The sequence below is a fragment of the Takifugu flavidus genome, chromosome 13 (genome assembly GCF_003711565.1).
Source record: "Takifugu flavidus isolate HTHZ2018 chromosome 13, ASM371156v2, whole genome shotgun sequence".
Lineage (NCBI taxonomy): Eukaryota > Metazoa > Chordata > Actinopteri > Tetraodontiformes > Tetraodontidae > Takifugu > Takifugu flavidus.
Window position 1 is genome coordinate 255,125 of NC_079532.1, and position 22,490 is coordinate 277,614.

Below are 22,490 nucleotides of genomic sequence, written 5' to 3' on the forward strand. Positions count from 1 at the left end.
ATGTCGGAAATGGCAACCGGGTTTCCAGTGCTGTGGTGGCGATTTCAGAGTATTCTGCCATGACTTTAACCCAGAATACTGGACCACCAGGTACAATGGTCTCAGTGCATTCACATTTACTGATGTGGTGGCCCTTCATCTGCCCATCTTGTTCCTGTTTTTTTTCCTTTCAAAATACTCCAGGGGCTTGTCTTTTAAACTAGGGTGCTGGGTCTCCAAGTGGCGAAGTTTTGAAAGCTTCATTGCCTCATTAGCAAACTGGTCGCCACAAATTACGCAGAGTGGGCTTGGAATGCGGGAATCACCTACCGGGTTAAATCTATATTTTCAGTATAACTCATGATATTGTCTGTTAAAAGCTTTCTTTTTCTTGGAAGAGGGCTCTTCTTCCGTCTCTTGATTGGGGCTTTTCTTTGACACAATTTTATTTTTAAAGACATCTGTTTCTTACTCATTTTGCTCGCTTGTGGGTTCAATTTTGGCACTTAAAATATAATCAAAAGAATTCGGCCATTTCCCAAAATGAATAAAAGATCATTCAGACTCAGCTAATGCATAAAACGGAAATATTTAATTATTTCTTGAGCGGCCCAGTACCAATTGATCCACCAATTGGTGGTTGGGGACCACTGACCTAGAGGACAAGGATATATTCCCGTCAGTTATCCAACTTTCAATGTTGCCTGTATACTGGGCCAAGGAACGAACTCAGACGAGACGCCTGCACACACACTCACAGTGAGGCAGACATGGACAGCAGGCCAGTCACCTTCTACTACCTTCCCAGACTAGGAGGGGAACAGAAACATGCAGGTATATTAGTTAGACTAAAGCAAATGGGCAGTGGACACCAGCAGAAGCATCCCATAAAGATTGAAGACACTAAACAGCCTCTTGATGTCCCCTTCCAGTACTTCCAGCTTAACAGGAAGTGGACCTCAGTCGGGAATTCTGTTAGCACTTTGCGTGTGTCTGTGTCTCTCAGTATGTGTATGTGTGTCTCAGTGTGTGTGAGTGTGAGTGTGCGTGCGTGCGTGCGTGCGTGCGTGCGTGCGTGCGTGCGTGCGTGTGTGTGTGTCCTTCAGCTTTGGTGGTTTTGGTGGGTTTGGGTGTTTGGCTCCTCACATGTGAACCCTGACCTGTCCTCTCACCACTGTTTATACTTCACTAATGAAGCTAAAGGGTACCAGCCTGCAGATGTCTCCTCCCCCTCCTCCACCACCTCCTCCTTACGGTGTCTCAAAGTGACATCTGTACATTTTGTCAGCTGGTCAGGGGTCAGTGAGGACAGACAAAACCAAAGTCAATGGGAAACTGATCTGGCAATGACACAGTCCTTCCTCCAAACGCCAAACAAGATTCCTCCAGCCACTAACCTGATGCGGTGGAAAGTTCTCTGAATTTTTCTCTACAGAACTGACATAACATCCCTGATTGTTGTTTCTGCTGCAGCACCATGGTTTTTTAGTTTGTTGCGACAACTGGGCCTCTTCCCAAACTCAGTCTACAGTCAGTACTGATGTCTGTGGCTTTTAGGAGGCCTGATCCTCCTCCAGAACTGCTCCACAGTCCTAAAAAGGTCACATGTTGCCCTTGATGAACAGAGTTGAGTTGTTTTGTGAAAGCTTCTCCTTCCTTGATACTGAAAGTAAGATCTTCTCCCCTCTGAAAGACCTGAGGGACAGTTTTTCCTCCTTCATGTAGATCTTGCTCGAATTATCTATCATAGGGAGTTGCTGGACTAGTCCATTGACAGTGGTGAGGTGTATCTCACTGGTGAAAACAGAAATTGTTGCAATGTTGCAGCTGATGGACCTAAGTGGACTCCCCTACATTAGAGGTGCCAAGTGGTCCATATTAACAGGGTGCAGACCATGTTTCATCATTTGACTGGAGGCTTCCTTCCCTAATGGCTGTCAGGAATCTGTTTTGGTAGTGGAATGTACGTATGTGGAATCTTGTCTCAGGAACATGAAGTACTTAGCTTAGCATGATAGTCAGTGGTGTACGAACAAGAGTCCACTTCCTCTCGGCAGTAATCGTGGTTTTGGTTTGGTCCTGTCTTAATGACTGCGAATGACTAAGGGGGACATTCCACAGCTTCTGATAGCAGAAGTATTGAGCTGGGTTTTTGACTGTACCAACAGAGGAATGTGTCCTTTTCTCAATTTTATCAAAGCTTTGTTTGAATCCAAAGCTCTATTCGAGAAGAGAACAACAGTGGTCTTTTGTTGGAACATCTGCATTTTATCTAACATACTCGTTCAACCGTCCTTATGTTGCGTGTGCAGCCCAGCCCACAGCTGCCTTGGACCTCTCCACTTTGAAATGTGACATGGCTGCACAGTCGCTGTTTTTCCACAAGCATGTGGCCTATACATGAAGGACAGTAATTGTGACAGGTTCTACCATCATCTCTCCAGAACTCAGACTTCCTCTGATCTGTGGCCTGATTTAAATTGACTCTCGATTTCTGTCTGAGCGCCACAAAACTGAAATAATCTTTGATGGCAAAAAAATTGACATGATGTAAATTTAAGAATGTATATCTGTCATCTGAATGGGGCATTCCAACAGCTCCTCCAGTTGGACCTTTTCCAAACCCTTACAGTTTGATTCTGGTTGGGTTCATTAGGTTTGATATTTGAAAGCATTTATTTAATAGCACATGAATAAAATACCAGGGATGAAAATAATGCTTTTTTGTATAGCTTAATCTTGTATTTAACCTAAATAAGCCGTAATTATAAACCAGCTCCATCGCCTCTTGCAGGTTGCTCCAGTGCTCCACTCATCCATCCTGGGGAAGGGTTTTTAAGTTTGGGTAGGCTCAACTGAGTGCTCATGGTTAATTGTCACAGAACTACATAAAATAATACACAGATATGTTCTACCAGTTTGGAGGGAGGTACCACTGCATGTTCTCTCAACACCACCTACAGATGTGGGGCACCAGCTCTCTACTATATCAGAAAAACTGGGGGGTATCAAACTCCTCTGCACTCTTGGGTTACAGGCCCTGATAAGTTGGACCGACATCCGACAGGAACTTCCATATTTCCTCATAGATGTATGGTGCAAGGACATTTGCTTCCACTTCCGTTGATGTGTAGACAAAAGTCCTTGCACCATCCATCTATGAGGAAATTTGAAGAAGCACAGAGTGGATTAGGTGAAGGTTATTTATGAAGCCAATGCATCAATAAAGTAATTACAAACAGTGAGTTTCATACGTGAAAGTGATCTGTGGGCAGGAATTACAACGCAGCTGATGGAGGGAATTGGAAGCTTAAGGAGAGGATGTGATGGTAATGAGCCTAAGACACCATAATCCTCCCCATCTGGACCCAACCCATTGTTTGATATATAAGGTTGATGATCTGCACTAATAAGTCTGTTATTTTCTTATGGACGGGTGTAGATGATGGGAGCATGGGAACAGCCTCTTCATTTGTTTTGTTTTCATTTAGTTTTGGGTTAAACCGGAGATTGGCTCTTTGTTTGGCAGTGCACCTTCTGTCAGAGGTCTGATTAAAGTGAGATTCTCACACTTAAGAGTTTATCTGTAATCCCAGCCAGAGTTCTCATCATGTGTGTCCATCAGAGTTACCGGGGCCTGGTCTTAATTTATCTGATCACTAACAAGTCCTCCTAACATTACTGCAGCTTGCAAAAACTCTACAATAACTCATCCAAACAGGCAAGAATTTCCCATTTCTCCAAACTCATCTCTGGTCCTGCTTTTAACTGGTTCTTCTCTTATGTTACAGATCCTAATTTCTTATCCGAAAGAGTGGATACACGTTGCTCAAAGACCTGTAATATCAAGTGCGGGATGCCCCACAGTTTAATTTCAGATCCAACTTTGTTTACACTTTACATGCGCTGTCTTGGACACGTCATCAGGCGTGTGCATGGCCTGATGACCCAAGACCCATTTATACCCTGTTAATTGTATTTTAACATAAAGTCCTGGATGGCAAAAAAATTCTTTAACTCAATCTGGCTTAAACATTGGTTTTAGTTATCGGTCCTGAAGGCAAAAGAGAGAAACTTTTATTCTACTACACGATTTGTAGCCGTCAGAGACTAAAAAATCTGCGCATCACCTTTGGCTCAGAATTGAAATTTATTCCACTCATCAAAAATTTAACAGACAGATTTTATCAGACCTGATTTCACCGTATCAACTCTCACTGATCCTGAACTCCTCTGGCCTTTTGGTCATCCTCAATGACAGCCCATGTTTATGGTACAACCTGCTGGAGAACCTCAGGACAACAGAGATTGTAAATATTTCATAACACATCTTAAGAGTCATCTTTTTACTGCTTTTAGTTAAAGAGTTCTTCTGTGGCTCAGTGCATCAGGACAGACGCTCAGCTACATGATATCTAGCAGGTTTAGAAGAAAAAACAACCCTTGTCTGAACTGTTCAACGCTGTGAACACCGAGTACAGGACTGTCTGCACCCTGCTGTGCCTTTTCCATCTATTTCTATGTAAACTGGGGTGATACGTTCAGGACACTCCTCCGTAAACCATCAACTTATCGTGGTGGAGGAGTTTACGTACCCTAATGAGCCTGGGAGCTATGCTGTCCGGGGCAGTTTGCCCCTGGTAGGGTCTCCCAAAGGAGATTGGTCCTAGGTTAAGGGTCAGACAAAGAATGGTTCATAAGACCCAACATTCGAGGGTTACCGGGACCCCACCCTGGAGCCAGGCCTGGGGCTGGGGCTCGATCGGGAGCGGATGAGATCCGCCCAGGGTATCTTAAGGCTCTGGATATTATAGGGCTGTCCTGGTTGACACGCCTCTGCAACATTGCGTGGACATTGGGAGCAGTGCCCCTGGACTGGCAGACCGGGTGGTGGTCCCTATTTTTAAGAGTAGGGACCAGAGGGTGTGTTCCAACTATAGGGGATCACATTCCTCAGCCTCCCTGGTAAGGTCTATGCAGGGTGCTGTACAAGAGGATTAGATGGATAGTCAAACCTCTGATCGAGGAGGAACAATGCGGGTTTTGCCCCGGCCATGGAACCACAGATCAGCTCTTTACCATTGCTGGGGTGCTTGAGGGGAGTTGGAAGTTTGCCCAACCCGTCTACATGTGCTTTGTGGACTTGGAAAAGGCTTATGACCGGGTCCCCAGGAGCATCCTGTGGGGGTGCTCCGAGAGTATAGGGCGGATGGTCCCTTGATAAGGGCCGTCCAGTCCCTGTACGGGAGGAGCAGGAGCTTGGTTCGGATAGCCAGTTGTAAATTGGACTCGTTCCCAGTGAGGGTTGGACTCCACCCAGGCTGTCCTTTGTCACCAGTTCTGTTCATAACTTTTATGGACAGAATTTCTAGACGCAGCCGGGGAGTGGAGGGTGTCGTGTTAAGTAGGCTGAAGATCTTGTCGCTGATTTTTGCGGATGATGTAGTTCTTCTGGCACCATCGAGCAAGGACCTCCAACACTTGCTGGGGTGGTTCGCGACCGAGTGTGAAGCAGCAGGGATGCGGATAAGCACCTGCAAGTCAGAGTCGATGGTCCTCGCTCAGAAAAAGGTAGAGTGCCTTCTCCAGGTTGGGGAGGAGGTCCTGCCTCAGGTGGAGGAGTTCAAGTATCTCGGGATATTGTTCACAAGTGAGGGTAGGATGGAACGGGAGATCGACAGGCGGATCGGAGCGGCATCAGCAGTGATGCGGGTGCTTAACCGATCTGTCATGGTGAAGAAGGAGCTGAGCCAGAAGGTCGATCTATGTCCCAATCCTCACCTATGGCCATCAACGTTGGGTGATGACCAAAAGAATGAGATCGCAGATACAAGTGGCCGAAATGAGTTTTCTCCGCATGGTGGCTGGGCTCAACCTCAGAGATAGGGTGAGAAGCTCGGACATCCGGGAGGAGCTTGGAGTAAAACCGTTGCTTCTTCACATCGAGAGGAACCCACTGGCTCAGGCATCTGGCCAGGATGCCTTCCGGATGCCTCCCTTTAGAGGTGTTCCGGACATCTCGTGGCTGGTCCAGGACTAGGTGGAGGGATTACATCTCTCGCCTGGCTTGGGAGCGACTAGGGGTCCCCCCCGGAAGAACTGATGGAATTGGCCGGGGAGAGGGCTGTCTGGGCATCCCTCCTGAAGCTGCTGACAAGGATTCGGAAAAGCAGGAGAAAAACGAGATGAGACGTTCAGGCCAAATATCAGAGCGTTTTCTGCTCAGAACTACTTCTGCTTTTATATCTACTTTCCTTGGTATATCAGATCAAGTGTCTGTCATTCTTTTATGCAGGGAGGTGGTGATAAATGAATGAAATAATCACCCTTCATTGACATTTGAGGGTGGATCAGAGCAGCCAGGCAGGCTTTGAGGACTAACACAGATAGAAGAGCACGACTTTGTCTGAAAGCACATGGGAGTTAATCACAGCAGGAAAGGTGTTTGTATCAAAGGTCCCAATCCAAATGAACTCCTATGACTGATAATGACGATTGGCTCAGGACCCAAAATATGTGTGTGTGTGTGTGTGTGTGTGTGTGTGTGTGTGTGTGGTGTGTGTGTGTGTGTGTGTGTGTGTGTGTGTGTGTGAGTGTAGCACAATGGTCACATTGAGGGCCTGTTTTACTGGTTTGGGGGGGTTGCAGCTGTTGCCTGGCACGTTCCAGCAAACCGACAGCTCCTATTGGAGCCAAGGTTCCTGCTATGGTTGATAGTGGGCCCCTCTGTCATCATGGGGCTTCTGGACAGGGTGTTGGAGGAGCACCTCCTCCCTTGTGGTGTGCCTCCTATGCAGCTGCTCCACCCTCTGATGACCAGTTCACCAGTAACAAGTGATGCGCTGAAAACCGATTGGAATTTAAACCATAGTCATGTTCTTGTGAGCTGCGGCACATTTTTACTTTTAATCATTAAAAAATAATCAAAAAATACACAATTAATTATAACAAAAAATATTTCACTAATAATAGTTTTTACATTGATTTTTGAAATTAAAGCATGAAGTTGAGCTCTTCTCAGATTCATCCCTTCACTCAAGTCGCGCACCATTGAAAATGAATGGCAGCCAGTCACCAAAGTCTTTTCTGGCATAAATGTAGCAGAACAAATCAAAAGTGATATCATTGACTATATAACAATTCCTGTTCAATCAGTAATAACTGAGCTCATTCCCCCCTCATTGCCGCGGTACATCAGCACGACACTTGAGATGACTGTTACATAACATGAATATCATCTGTGATCCATCCCTCAGGGTCAAAGTTCAATGACAACGTGCTAGTTGAGTTATAAATGTAAAGCTAAACATAAGAGATTATAACATTAAAAAACCTGCCAATGTGAGTGTTGTATGTAAATAAGATTGTCATATAGATATGATGGAACATGGTGTTCCAGACCAGATCCTGCATCCAGGTCATCCAGGGTCAGATGTCTGCTTCACACAAAGGTTCCTGATGGGTTGAACACACACTGCCTCATCAGGTTGGTTAAATTGAACGCTTCAATCAACACAACAGAGATCAAAGCTTAAGGAACCAGAGGGGATGTGTGTCTGACCTTAGAAAACCATCAATGCTCCAAACCAACTGACTGCACTCAATGTCCAAAGAACATTTGATCTACGGGGCCTGCCAGTTGATTAGCCTTTGGCACCATCTCTGTGGCTGATTTGTTCTTCCTGTTGTATCATGTTCCTCAAAAGTTCAAAATGGGAAAAATTCACTGTGACATCTGTTGAATCTAAAGCATGGATCGAACATCAGTTCACACTCAGGTTATTATTTATGTGTTGGCATCAGGCCGACAGTTGCTGTTCTGCCCATTGTGCTCAGACTGAGCACCACCAGCTGGTGCTGTCACTTGGTTGCTGCCTCAGAGCTCAAAGAGCTGCCTCACTCTGCAAACATGATGGATCTGACAGAAAGAGGACCACGTCAGGAGAAGCCAACACTATCAAAAGGTGACAACAATTTTATTAAGCAAAGTTCAAGGTGGTGAAATAGCTGCCAGTCACAACTGCTGTGAGCATATTTCCGCCATTTGTCAGGAAATGAAGATGGAATCCAGAGCCGAGAGTATCCATGCCAAGACTCATTGGTGTTTGATAACTGCTTGCATCATTGTTTGGAGTAAAGGTCGATCTGCCATGATCATCAGAACATTCACAACTTTTAAAGTCTGCACAGCGACTCCATCACCTCCTTACTTGGTCTATTTGACCGTTCACACACTTTTTTCTTTCAGTGTTTTTTAAAGGCTTTAAACATTCTAAACAAGTTTGCAGTAAAGGTGGAAGCTCACCACTCGGCTCGCGCCTACCTGTGTGGTCACTCATAAAATTGTCCGCGTGGCGACCTGCGATGCTGCCACTTGTGCTGCACATAAAACCACCTCAGTAAAGAGCTAATAATCTTAGAATGACGTGGTGCTCTGAGAAAACAACACCCCACAAAGACAGCCACACAGATGGTTTTTCACTTCAGATGCTGAGTCTTGGATAAAAATGTCCGAAAAAAAGATTTTTGACAACTGATGCTGCGGCGCTATGGCTTTCCCTTAAATAAGGCTGGGTTACATCTTCTTTGACCACAGCTCAAGTCTTCAGTAGTCTTTTCCTCTTTTAAAAGAAGCCACACACAAATAGATTCAGAAGGTCAGAGTTAATGATTCACTGTCAGACCGCCTCAAGGTTAGACCTTCTGAAGGCTGGATCCTCTGCTTGTACTTTACCTGGATTTTTGTCTTTTAGGGCAACTGTTAGCATCTACCATTATCGTCTAAACTTTAAACGCCCCAGTCATGTTATAGGAATTTTCTTTCTCAGAATTTTGATTCATGATGATCAAACCATCATTTGGCAGCACTGATTGCAACCTAAGTCAAATGTAAGCGGTTCAGAACATCCTGTAATCCAGCACAGTTGTCAGACTCTGACACATCCCTGTGAAGAATTAGAACATTTAAGGAGAAAAACAATATCAGCAAAGATTTTTACAGCACTGTTGAGTTGCTTCTAGTCTAAACCCAATCAGACCAGAGCGAAGCAGACCAGTCTAGCCTTCCTCTTGTGTTAGAGTTGGCAGAGGTTTTAAATTTCAAATGTATAAAAGAATGACATAACTTGCATCATAACTTTCATTTTGACTTTGTCGGGAAGCTCTATTTCAACACAATAAAACAAAACAAAAAAATCTTTTCACTAAATTGTAAAATGCTCTGGTTGAAATGATGACCAGAGCAGATCACACCAGAGCAGACCGGGCTAGATCCGATCAGACCAGTCTAAAACAGAGCAGATCAGATCAGAGCAGACCAGTATAGACCCAATTAGACCAGTCTAAATCAGAGCAGACCAGTCTAAATCGGAGCAGATCAGACCAGAGCGGACCAGTCTGACCCAGGCAAACCAGTCTAGACACGATCAGACCAGTCTAAACCAGAGTAGATCAGCCTAGACCAGATCAGACCAGTCTAAATCGCAGCAGATAAGACTGGAGCAGACCAGTCTGGACCAGAGCAGACCAGTTTAGACCTGGGCAGACCAGTCTTGACCATAGTAGACCAATCGATGATCAGACAGACCGAAGCGGACCAGTCTAAACCTGAGTGAACTCGTTTAGGCAAGAGCTGACGAGTCCCAACCAGAGTAGATTGGTCTAGACCTGGGCTGACCAGTCCCAACAAGTGCATACCAGTCAGAATAGTCTAGGCAAGACCAAATGAGTCCTGGACAGAGCAGACCAGTGTATACTAGTTTAGAACTAATAAGACCAGCCCAGAGAAGACCAGTCTAGACCCGATCAGACCAGTCTAAACTGAGTGAACTCATCTAGGCAAGAGCTGACGAGTCCCAACCAGAACAGATTGGTCTAGACCTGGGCAGACCAGTCCCAACAAGTGCATACCAGTCAGACCAGTCTAGGCAAGACCAGATGAGTCCTGGACAGAGCAGACCAGTGTAGACCAGTTTAGAACTGAGCAGAGCAGTCTGGACCAAAGCAGATCTAGACTGGGGCAGACCAGACCTGACCCAGGCCAGAGCTAATTCAGCAATTATATAGAAGCATATTAATAGTGTTTCTGTATAGAAAACAGCAATTTGATTTCATCAAACACACACACACACACACACACACACATGCACATGGACACACACACACAGACACATGTCATTGTAAATCCTTCTGAAGCAGCTTCAGTGAAATTCACACCACACCTGTTCGCTGATGAAGAATCCAGAATCTGTTCTCGTTCAGCTGCAGTAACAAATGACATGAAACACAGAACAATTGATAAAACAAGTTGGACTCCAGGAAGTCTCACACACACTCTCTCTCACTCTCTCTCACTCACACACTCTCACTCACACACTCACACACACACACACACACACACACACACACACAAACACACACGTCTTTTTTTTTCTTTTTTTACTATTCCACTTATCTAACCACTAGAGGGAGATGGTGCACCATTAGGTGTAGAATTGGGTCACACGGCAAAAGAGGAACAAAACCGGCAAAAAGGAAGAAATTATAAATATTTGATCAAAAACACAAAAGTGTGATTATGACTGCTTGAATTTGTAAAAAAAAAAAAAAAAAAAGTTAAAGTTAAAGTAAAATGATCCACAAAGAGCTCATTATGGTTCTTGTTTTGTGCTGTTATGGTTCTTGTGTTGTGCTGTGCGAGTTATAAAAGTGTAAAGGTACTTGACAGATGGCAGCTGACTATGTTTTGAAAGATCAGTTTGTAAGTTTAGTTACAGAACACACATAGTGACATTAATTTCTTCTTTTTTTCTGTGTGCATGTGAAAATCTTTAGCGGCCTTAATCAGACTTTACCTGACTGAGCTGATGATGAAGACCAGTGATAAAATCTCGCCCGACAGCTTCGAATCAAATTAGTGTCAATTAGATTAAAGTCCTGCTCAATCTGGTCCACGCTGTGGGCCGAGATGTGAGACGTGTTCATGGCTGCCCTGATTGGATGTTGACTCTAATCCTCTTAAATAAAACAGAGCTCTTGTCCAATCTCCTGCCCCAATCCCTCCCCCATCCCTTGTCTCTCTCGCCTTTCCACAAGGAAGAGGTTTTAATTCAAGTGGATTATGTTGTAAATTGGGTGAGAGTAGAGACGGGTGGCTGGATTTGAGTCTTCCAGAATAAACACAAAGTGGAGGAATTAGCCCACTTATCAGCGCTTGAAGAACTGTAAATGACTGGGAGAAACTGGAACAGGAGTGAGGACAACTTGTTCCCGTTGGTTCAGAGATCAAAAGGGTTTTTGCTATTGTCCTGAGAGAAGATACATCAGAAAGATGATGGAGGCAACCGGGGAGAATCATTTGTCTCTAACAGCCTGTTCTTAGGTTCTGGACACCACCTCTGCCACCAGCATCCTGTGGGTCAACATGAGGAAATTAATTCCAAGAGACATGAGACCACCCTTTCAAACATTTGGAGCCCATTAGAATTTCTGAAATTACCCCTTGGATCCTACAGTCTAAACTTCATGTTTGGAGCCAAATCAAGGATGGAGGGCACATTGAGGCTATTGAGGAAGCTCCTGGGAATTCTGGGATTTTTGTACCTGTGGATTACAGTGGAGGCTCAGATAAAGATCCCACCAGAGACGTAAGTAGAACTTGTGTGCTCCACCTGTTGAACCATTTCATAACCTGACAAGCTAATGGCACATTTCATCCCTCCCATCACAAAGAAGTCCACAATGGCATGCTACATAAAGCCCTAAAGCTGAACTAGCACTTTTCAGAGACCAGCATTAATTTTCACTTCCTATATTAATCCTCAGCTTTGTAAATAGAGATGTTGCCTCCAAACAATCAAAACAAGCCATAAATGAGGTAACCTAAGTCACATAGCACACAATAGTGTTATTGCTAACCACATTGTAGCTTAGCACTAATGCAAGCTACCACTTAAAGCAAACATAAATTGTCCTCTGTTCTTGCTGAAATTATGATATTTCACCCCTTTATCTCCCTCATGGCAGTTATCTCTGATGAGTAACTAGCATTAGCATTTTAGCTATGCTTTTCTGAATGTTCTGCATCCTACTTATGGAAACATGCTAAGATGCACATAAGCTCGTCATCTCTAACCTCAGATTTTAGCTTTGTCCTGTTGACACACATTTTATTTTGCTGATTTTTGTGAGTGTATTGACTTAAAACACAAGCCACAAACATAAGAAGCTATAAATATAAGTTTACCTGATGGGTGAACTGGCCCGGGGTGGACAATAAAACAATGACAACCTCAATTGGATATTCAGATCCTTAAGATTGATTTACTTTTGCTCATTTTCACCACAAAATTCTTACAGTGCTGTCCCAAATAAATACAAATTAAGCCATTCTGATGAGCCCCCAGTGACACGGTCGACAATCTCTTTGCTTCCCAACTGTTAGACCCCTAGTTTACCCAACCTGTAGCTATAGCATATGCCATCCCAAACTGCTGCTCCCCTAGACCCAGAACTGGATGTAAAATATAAACCCTAGGAACTGAAGAAGATTCTCCTACTGGCCCCGCCCACTTCACCATCAGCTGTCAATTGAAGACTTGGTTATGTTTATGTTACTGAGTTGTCACTGTCGGTTGGATAATGGTGACAGTTTTAGCCAAGCCAGTGACCCCTCAGCTGTTGTCACATGTAGTTGATTTCTCTTAAACATCTCAAACACTGTCAGAGACAGGTGGGCATGGGCCAGTTACCAGTTTCAAGGCATAATATGGTATGAAAAAGTCACTGTTTCAAAACCACTAAAATTTTCTTTCTAGGAGAGGAAGTGGAGGTCAGTAATCCCTCAGGGCCTGTAGCTAAAGCATAACCTATCAGGATGTGTGTGTGTGTGTGTGTGTGTGTGTGTGTGTGTGTGTGTGGTGTGTGTGTGTGTGTGTTGTGTGTGTGTGTGTGGTGTGTGTGTGGTGGGTGGGTGGGTGGGTGGGTGGTGTGTGTGTGTGTGTGTTGTCATGCAGCTACACATTTATCCATCATTTCCCGTGCCAATCTAACCAGGTTTCTTATGTTTTAATTTAGAGCATCTTGTAGTGCATCTTCTGTTACAACTTGCTGTAGAAATAATTATGAATGATCCTGAACCTCTCACTACATTTGACTCGAGACTTGATATCTCAGAAGAGGAGCCAATACAGGACCCACACCCATGACCCTATTGATCACCTGAAGTTGTCAGGCCACCTAGAAATGAAGGATCACATAGAAATCAACCCCCCATGAACAAAATCCATCAGAGTCTTCTGATGAGACTTGTTGGAAATGGATGGGCCTATTGGGTCCACCAGAATGAGCCGCTGTCTTGAGATGAACTAGCTGCCCTTTGCATCTGGCAAGAGTGAAGGAAATAATAGAAACTGGGTACTGAGAAAATTATTGCATGGTAAGATGGCTAACACCAGCTAACATGATGCGAAGGAGAGAAGCACAGGCTAATGTTGTGTTTTACTTTACTAATAGTAAAGTTACAATTAAGGCAGCAAATTACTCAAAACTGTGTGTGTGTGTTTTGTGCTGAATACACACCTGCAGCTGTGACCCAGATGAGGAACAGATTATCTACATCTCCCCCATCACTGTCGGATTTAACAGCCTATCTCTGTTGTAACCATGGTGACAGTGACCAAAAGTGACATGTGTTGTTGTAGAGCATTGTAGTTTTTATCACAAGTGTCGTATATATTTTTTTAATTTCGTATTAGGAAATCACATTTCTATAGAAACACAAGACTGTCACCTGTAGACAGGGACTCTGGTGGTATTTGCTCAATGCTGCAGCTCATAGAGGTACTTTTGGATGCGGTAGCTGTTTTATTGGAATGATGGCGCTCTATTGCTAATGCTCCGTAACGGATGTGAACAGATCCAATCATTGCAACCTCCTCCTGGCTCCACAAGGACTGTCAGAAGAGCTGAGAAGAGTTGCCTTCAAAGATGCTTAGAATCCATTGACCCCCTCCAGCAACATCAGTGTCTCATCTCCTGTATAGACCACATCATCCCTTCTAAGACAATTACTATTTTCCCTGATAACAAACCCAGGATCACAAAAGAGATGGAGGAGATCCACAACAAGGAGAAGAGGACTTTCCTCGCTGGCTCTGAACTGGAGAAGTAGGTCAACGGAGAGGTCAAGCAGGCTTTCAGGTTGGGCTTAGGGCCAAAGCAGGACCAACAAGGGCAGCTAACCTGGTTCAGCAGCCAAGTCCTAAGGCACCCTACTGACCTTGTTCTAGACTCTTCCAATCCCACACACACTCTCACACCCCTAACTGAGAACTGCTTCTGCTGTCTTTAGCATATTTGCAACTCATGGTCTCTTTTATTGGAGAAACTGTTTTATATTATATATCCATCCATCCATCCATCCTCTACCGCTTATCCAGGGTCAGATCGCGGGGGCAGCAGCCTAAGAAGAGAAGCCCAGACTTCCCTCTCCCCAGCTACTTCTTCCTGCTCATCCAGAGGGATCCCCAGGCATTCCCAGACCAGTTGAGAGACATAGTCTCTCCAACATGTCCTGGGTCTTCCCGGGGGTCTCCTACCGGAGGGACATGCCCTGAACACCTCACCAGAGAGGCGTCTAGGGGGCATCCTAACTATATTATATATCATTCTTTAAATTTAAATGTAATCATATACCCTACAAACTCATAAGCAGGAGCTCTAACATATGTCTGGAAAGTTATGTTCAATGCTGCTCAGTTAGTTGGCATTTTCTCTGCTAGATTTAATGATTGCTACTCTTCTAATGTTTTGCCTAATTTAAGTAAGGAATCCTGTATTATACTGATACTTAAAAAGAACAGTGGAAGGAATAAATTATCTGAAACTGGTTGCTCTTACTTGGGTTGACATGAAGGTGTGTGAAAAATAGTTTATATGTGGTCACTTTTGGACACAAGTTTTACAGTTGCATTCATATTAGAATATTAGGATTTTAGCTGAGCTTTTAATACAATTCAACCAAATCATAGTTGAAAAGCTCAGAATCATGCAAGTACCAAAGGTGTATACGGTAGTTATTTTCAGAAGAAATCTAATCTGTAAGAGAAGCGTATGTGAGGAGCACTTAGCTTGGGTTCTGCTGAGCCTCTCTGTGACCTAGTGCTCTGTTGTCATGTAACCCTAACCCCCCTTGAAAACACTAGCAGGAGTAGTTGACAAAAGCCCAAAGGTTGCCACAGGTTGCCTTTGGCCTCTGTGGCATCTTTGGAAGATTGAATATCTCTCTTCTTGGCTGTTCCTATGTTTCAGGGTGCAGCAATGGGCATCTGAGTTCTCCGTCCAGCTCCGTGATCTGACCGTCAAATATTCAGGTTCTCTGCTGCTGCAGAAGGTAAGTAACTTCATGTTCGACCAGATTACTACATGAAGACCCCCTCATTCTTTATTATTCCGAATCTAAACTGGAATCATGTTGGAATTAAGAGTCAACTGTTCCACTTTCAAATTTCAACTGTTCATGAAGCAGGAATAAAATAGCAGTGGATCTTGTCAGAGCACCCCCCTCCTCAGAAAAGTTCTTAAGGTTTTAATATTGTTAATAAGCAGGAAGTAAAGCAGGAAGTTTGAAATCTCATCTGAGGTATTGATCAGATGAGGTGGACAGTCACACCATGTCTTTATGTATCAACTCTGGGAACTTTATGTTTATAATTTTATGTTTTTCTTGTCAGAAACTGAAGGACGTGGAGTCTATCATAAAAATCACAGAACTGAATGGAGAAGACCTGGTAAAGGATTTTTCCAATGAGATCGAGCGAATGTTGGGCAGTAAGATGAAGTCAGTGAAGGTGAGCGGGCACACGCATCATATCAGCTGTGGCTAATTGTGTTTGTTCCTGAACCCCTCAGGAGATCACATGCCTGAAGCTGCCCTTCAGCCTGGAGGGCTTGAAGGTCTTGCACTAACAGCATGATTAGATTTTATTGAATTGAACATGGTCTCCTCCTGGGCTACCACCTTATCGCTCCTCCTGTGCTACCACCTTATCATGGTGGAGGGGATTGCGTGTCCCAATGATCCTAGGAGCTCCATTGTCTAGGGCTTTATGCCCCTGGTAGGGCCACCCATGGCAAACAGGTCCTAGGTGAGGGACCAGACGAAACGTAGCCCAGGACGCCCTAATGACGAGAAACGACATTGGTTCTAAGTTTCCCTTGTCCGGATGCGGGGGCCCCTCCTGGAGCCAGGCCTGGGGCGGGGCACGTTTGCGAGCACCTGGTGGCCGGACCTCTGCCCATGGAGTCCAGCTGGTCACACCCCAAAGAGGCAACATGGGACCCCCTTCCCGTGGGCTCACAACCTGCAGGAGGGGCCAAGGGGTGCATTGTGTGTTGGGTAGCGGCCGAAGGCAGGAACCTTGGTGGTCTGATCCCCTGCTGCAGAAACTGGCTCGAGGGACATGGAATGTGAAAGGAGCCTGAGCTGGTGCGTGATGTTGAGAAGTTCCGACTAGATATAGTCGGCCTCACCTCGACGCATAGCAAGGGCTCTGGAACCAGTCTTCTCGAGAGGGGTTGGACTCTCTACCACTCCGGTGGATGAGAGGTAGCCTCCCTTCGCCTTTGGGTGGGGGGACGGATCCTGACTGTTGTTTGTGCCTATGGCAGTTCAGCGTATCCACCCTTTTTGGAGTCCTTAGAGGGAGTGCTGGAGAGTGATCCTTCTGGGGGCTCCCTTGACCTCCAGGGTAACTTCAATACTCACGTTGGCAGCGACAGTGTGACCTGGAGAGGTGTGATTGGGAAGAACAGCCCCCCTGATCTGAACCCGAGTGGTGTTTTGTTATTGGACTTCTGTCCTCGTCTCAGATTGTCCATAACAAACACCTTGTTCAGGCATAAAGGCCTCCACATGTGCACTTGGCACCAGGACGCTTTAGGCTGCAGATCGATTTTGTGGTCATGTCATCGGATTTGTGGCCGCATGTTCTGGACACCCGGGTCAAGAGAGGGGCAGAGGGGAAGGATGCCGGACAGACCCGGCAGACCCAAATGTATTGTGAGGGTCTCCTGGGAATGCCTGGCAGAGTCTCCTGTCAGAAGGAGCTTCAACTCACACCTCCGAGAGAGCTTTGGCCATGTCCCAGGGGAGGCGGGGGACATTGAGTCCGAGTGGACCACTTTCCATGCCTCCATTGTTGAGGCGGCTGACCGGTGCTGTGGCCACAAAGTGGTTGGTGCCTGTCATGGCGGCAATGCCCGAACCCGCTGGCGAGGGATGCCGTCAGGCTGAAGAAGGAGTCGTATCGGGCCTTACTAGCGTGTGGGACTCCTGAGGCAGCAGATAGGTACCGGCAGGCCAAGCAGAGTGCAGCTACGGTGGTTGCCGAGGCAAAGACCCGGACATGGGAAGAGTTCAGTGAGGCCATGGAGAACGACTTCTGGACAGCCTCAAAAAGGTTCTGGACCACAATCTGGCCTCTGAGGTAGGGGAAGCAGTGCACTGTCAACACTGTGTATAGTGATGTGCTGCTGACCTCAACTCGGGATGTTGTGGATCGGTGGAAGGAATACTTTGAGGACCTCCTTAATCCCACCAATGAGCCTTCCAGTGAGGAAGCAGGGCCTGGGCACCTGGGGACAGGCTCTCGTATCTCCGGGGCTGAGGTTGTCGAGGTAGACAAAAAACTCCTCGGTGGCAAGGCCCCGGGGGTAGATGAGATCCGCCCAGAGTTCCTTAAGGCTGGATGTTGTAGGGCTGTCGTGGTTGACTCAACTCTGCAACATTGCGTGGACATCGGGGGCAGTGCCGCTGGATTGGCAGACCGGGGTGGTAGTCCCTCTTTTTAAGAAGGGGGACCGGAGGGTGTGTTCCAACTATAGGGGGATCACACGCCTCAGCCTCCCTGGTAAGGTCTATTCAGGGGTACTGGAGAGGTGGGTCGGCCGGATAGTCGAACCTTGTATTCAGGAGGAGCAATGTGGTTTTCGTCCTGGGCGTGGAACGGTGGACCAGCTCTACACCCTCGGCAGGGTCTTTGAGGGTACATGGGAGTTTGCCCAACCAGACCACATTTGTTTTGTGGACTTGGAGAAGGCATTTGACTGTGTCCCTTGGGGGGGTCATGAGGAGGGTTCTCAGAGAGTATAGGGTGTCAGGGCCTCTGATACGGGCCATCCACTACCTGCATGATCGGTGTCAGAGTTTGGTCCGCATTGCTGGCAGTAAGTTGAACTCGTTTCCAGTCAGGGTTGATCTCCACAAGTGATCCCCTTTGTCACCAATTCTGTTCATAACTTTTATGGACAGAATTTCTAGGCGCAGTCGTGGTGTTGAGGTGTCCGGTTTGGTGACCTCAGCATCGGGTCTCTGCTCTTTGCATATGATGTGGTCCTGTTGGCTTCATCGGCCCATGACCTCCAATGATCACTGGATCGGTTTGCCACCGCCTGTGAAGCGGCTGGGATGAGAGTAAGTACCTCAAAATCCGAGGCCATGGTTCTCAACCGGAAAAAGGTGGAGTGCCTTCTCCGGGTCAAGGAGGAGATCCTGCCCCAAGTGGAGGAGTTCAAGTACCTCGGGGTCTTGTTCACGAGTGAGGGAAGAATGGAGCTGGAGATCGACAGGCGGATCGGTGCGGCATCTGCAGTAATGCGGACTATGCACTGGTCCGTAGTGGTGAAGACTCTCGATTTACCGGTCGATCTTCGTTTCTACCCTCACCTATGGTCAAGAGCTTTGGGTAATGACCGAAAGAACAAGATCACAGGTACAAGCGGCCGAAATGAGCTTCCTCCGTAGGGTGGCTGGGCTCTCCCTTAGAGATAGGGTGATAAGCTCTGCCATCCGGGAGGAGCTCGGAGTAGAGCCGCTGCTCCTCCGCGTTGAGAGGAGCCAGATGAGGTGGCATGGGCATCTAGTTAGGATGCCCCCTGGACGCCTCCCTGGTGAGGTGTTCAGGGCATGTCCCTCCAGTAGGAGGTCCCTAGGAAGACCCAGGACACGTTGGAGAGACAATGTCTCTCGACTGGTATGGGAACGCCTGGGAATCCCCCCGGACGAGCTGGAAGAAGTAGCTGGGGAGAGGGAAGTCTGGGCCTCTCTGCTTAGGCTTCTGCCCCCGCGACCCGACCCCGGATAAGTGGTATGGAATGGTATTAACATGGTCACTCACAGGCAGCCACTATGTATCCAACCACAGATGGAGGTTTTCTCTGTTCAGATTTTCTAGAAATTTAGAAATGTATTCTAAATTTAACGAGCAGCCAATGAAGAGACGACAGTAAAGGAGTTATGTGATCTCTTTTATCAATACCTGTCAGAACTCTGACTGCAGCATTTTGGATCAGCTGAAGGCTTCTTATAGAGGAGTTTGGACACCCTGATAATAAAGAATTACAATAGTCCAGCCTGGAAGTAACAAATGCATGGACTAACTTGTCAGCATCATGGTGGGTCAGTAGTTTTCTAATCCTTGTGATGTTATTCAGGTGAAAAAAGGCACTTATAGAGACTATTTTAATGTGGGAGTTGAAGGAGAGATTTTAATCAAAAGTTACTCCAAGATTCCTCACAGAGAGACTAGATGGTAATGAGATACCATCAAGAGTGAACATGTGATCTAATCTATCCCTGAGAGGTTCAGGACCAAACACCATGACCTCAGTTTTTCCTGAGTTAAGGAAAAGGAAATTTGAAAACATCCAAGACTTTATGTCTTTAAGACAGGTCTGAAGCTTCACTAACTTCTCTGTCTCCTCTGGATTCATGGATAAATAAAGCTGAGTGTCAACAGCGTAACAATCAAAATTTATCCCATGCTGCCGAATAATGTTCCCTAAGGGAAGCATGTACAAGGTGAAAAGGATTGGTCCAAGTATAGAACCTTGTGGAACTCCATGGCTAACCCTACTGTATGAAGAGGGAACACCATGGACATGCAAACTGGTATCTATCTGATAAATACGATCTAAAGCAGTCTAGTGCTGTCCCTTTAATCCCAATCACATGTTCCAGTCTATGTAACAGGATGCTGTGATCAACTGTCTCAAAAGCAGCACTGAGGTCCAGCAGGACCAGCATAGAAACCAGTCCATGATCTGAAGCTATAAGAAGATCATTAGTAACTTTAAGAAGTGCTGTTTCTGTGCTGTGATGAGCTCTTAAGCCTGACTGAAACATCTCAAACAAGAGTCACCACCACCTTCTCAAGAATTTTAGAGATAAAAGGAAGGTTGGATATTGGTCTATAATTTTGCTAGTACGTCCGGGACAGAACTGCCTATCAGTGGTAATACATCCTTCAACAGGTCTGTTGGGATGGCATTTAAAAGACATGTGGTGGTCTTGGATTTCTGAATTAGCGAGGACGCCTCAGAAAAATATATAGGGCTGAAGGAGTTTAAGGACTCGTTGGAGAACCTGTATGTTCCCACAGTCAGCACATCTGGTGATGGTCCAGTTGTTGGGATGGCCTGGTTAGCGTTTTCTCTGATAGCTAGAACTTTATCAGTGAAGAAGCTCATGAAGTCTTCACCACTAAGGAAAGAAGGGATATGTGGATCTAAAACACTGTGACTCTTGGTTAATTTGGCCACAGTGCTGAAAAGAAACTTGGGGTTGCTCTTATTTTCCTCAATTAAAGAAGAAAAATAAGCTGTTCTAGCCTAACGGAGGGCCTTTTTGTAAACTAATAGTCTTTCCAGGCTACATGATAGCTATCTATTTTACAAGAATGCCACTTCCTTTCTAGTCTGCGCGCTTTCTGCTTGAGGGTCCTGATATGTGTTATACCAGGGGGCACACCTCCTCTGATTTACTATTTTCTTTTTCACGGGGGCAACAGAATCAAGCGTGATTCTCAGTGAGGTTGCAGCACCTTCAGCAATAGAATCAACCTCAGCAGGGCTAAAATTATAATGATTGATCCCTGGGGAAACACACAGTGGTCCTGGGATCAACGCAGGGATTGCTTCCTTAAACTTAGCTACAGCATTATCTGAAAGACATCTGCTATAGTAAGACTGTGCTCTGAGCATAGAAGAATCCTTAATGATAAATGTAAAAGTGATCAATGAATGATCTGACAGGAGTGGGTTCCGAGGGAACACTGACACATGTTCTACCTCAACACCATAAGTCAGAACTAGCTCTAGGGTATGGTTGAAGCTATGAGTTGGTTGGTTTATCTGCTGGAGGAAACCAACTGACTCAAGTAATAAAATGAAGCCATTTCTAAAGCTGTCATTTACAACGTCTACATGGATATTAAAGTCTCCAATGATAATGACTTTGTCCTTTCTAAGGACCAAGTCAGATAAGAAATCATTGAACTCAGACAGGAACGACATGAATAATAACTTTACCAAATTTACGTTTACGTCTTGCCAGCAGCTTTAAATTGGCTTCTATGTCACCCGCTCTGGCCCCCGGAATGCACTTAACTATGGTCGCTGGAGTCGGCTTCACAAAGCGCAAAACAGAGTCGCCAATTACCAGGGTCGGTTTCTCAGCGGGTGTGTCGCCGAGTGGGGAAAAGCGGAAATAGCGTCACTAGTCTACTTGATGAGGAGGAGAGGAGACGAGGAATTCTTTTAAAAAACCCAGTTTATTTGTGAAAACATTTAGAATTGTCGAAGAGAATCTCCTGGCCTTCTGTTAGTTTTAAGTGAAGCTTTATAATTATGTCACTGTCCTGTCTGCAGACCTTCATGAATTCATTTCATTATCTGTCAACCTTCCCCATCAAAGTCAGTTGGCGGGGCAAATGCTAATGTAGTCTGATCCTTTGCTGTGGCTGCCTGGCTGAGTCTTAAGCCTGCAACAATTTTTGCCCACTGGTTTTAAACTACAAAAATTATTTAGTATCCAGCCACAGAGATCTGGATTATTTGCAACCTCTCTTTGACGAAGTTCCATCAGGCTTTGTCTGTTTAGGACAGACCTCCCCTTCCCCAAAAATACACCAAACCTGATGGTCTGTGACAAGATAAGATATTATTATTAGTGTATTTTATATTTTTTATAATCTTTCATACGCGATTGAATAAGAGCAGTCTTTGTTGTGGCAGCCGTGGTGACGTCACCTCAGGATCATGTGGGAAAGAACTCAATTTACAGAGATTACAGCTTTATGTAGCTCAGAACGCTAAACTAAACAGGGTGTTTGGAAACCATGGAGGTGGAGTTTTGCCATTGCCATAGCAGGATTGGCGGTACCATGAGCTGTTAGAATCAGAAGAGTTTCACTCAGAGCTTTCTTAACTATTCGCTGCTTCTCTCAGCAGCCCTAGGCATGTATTTGGGGCCAACAGGACCTTGATTTTTAGTGGTTGCAAATAAAGTTTTGTTTAATAGAGTATCTAAACCAACAAAGAGCTGGATAGCAGCACCTAGTGTATTGGAATGCGGTCACTAACTCTGCATTAATCCATTATCTCTAAACAATTTAAGCTCACTTGATGTGGTGGAAAACAAATCAGGTGTTAGCCCAGCACACTGAGTTTGATGG

General features: G+C 45.5%; 1 protein-coding gene across 4 annotated transcripts in view; it reads left to right on the forward strand.

The window, feature by feature from the left end:
• The first annotated feature begins 11,074 nt into the window (after positions 1-11,074).
• Positions 11,075-22,490, forward strand: part of LOC130535774 (voltage-dependent calcium channel subunit alpha-2/delta-4-like) — a 41,939-nt gene continuing 30,523 nt past the window's right edge. For 2 of the 4 annotated variants that reach the window (XR_008953198.1, XR_008953199.1), the window contains exons 1-3: positions 11,075-11,624; positions 15,289-15,370; positions 15,711-15,827. Coding sequence is in view for 2 of the 4 variants with exons in the window: in XM_057051048.1 (XP_056907028.1) it covers positions 11,503-11,624; positions 15,289-15,370; positions 15,711-15,827 (321 nt within the window). In the remaining 2 variants the exon portion in view is untranslated. The remainder of the gene's footprint in view (positions 11,625-15,288; positions 15,371-15,710; positions 15,828-22,490) is intronic. The other 2 variants (XM_057051048.1, XM_057051049.1) reach the window with 1 other exon arrangement.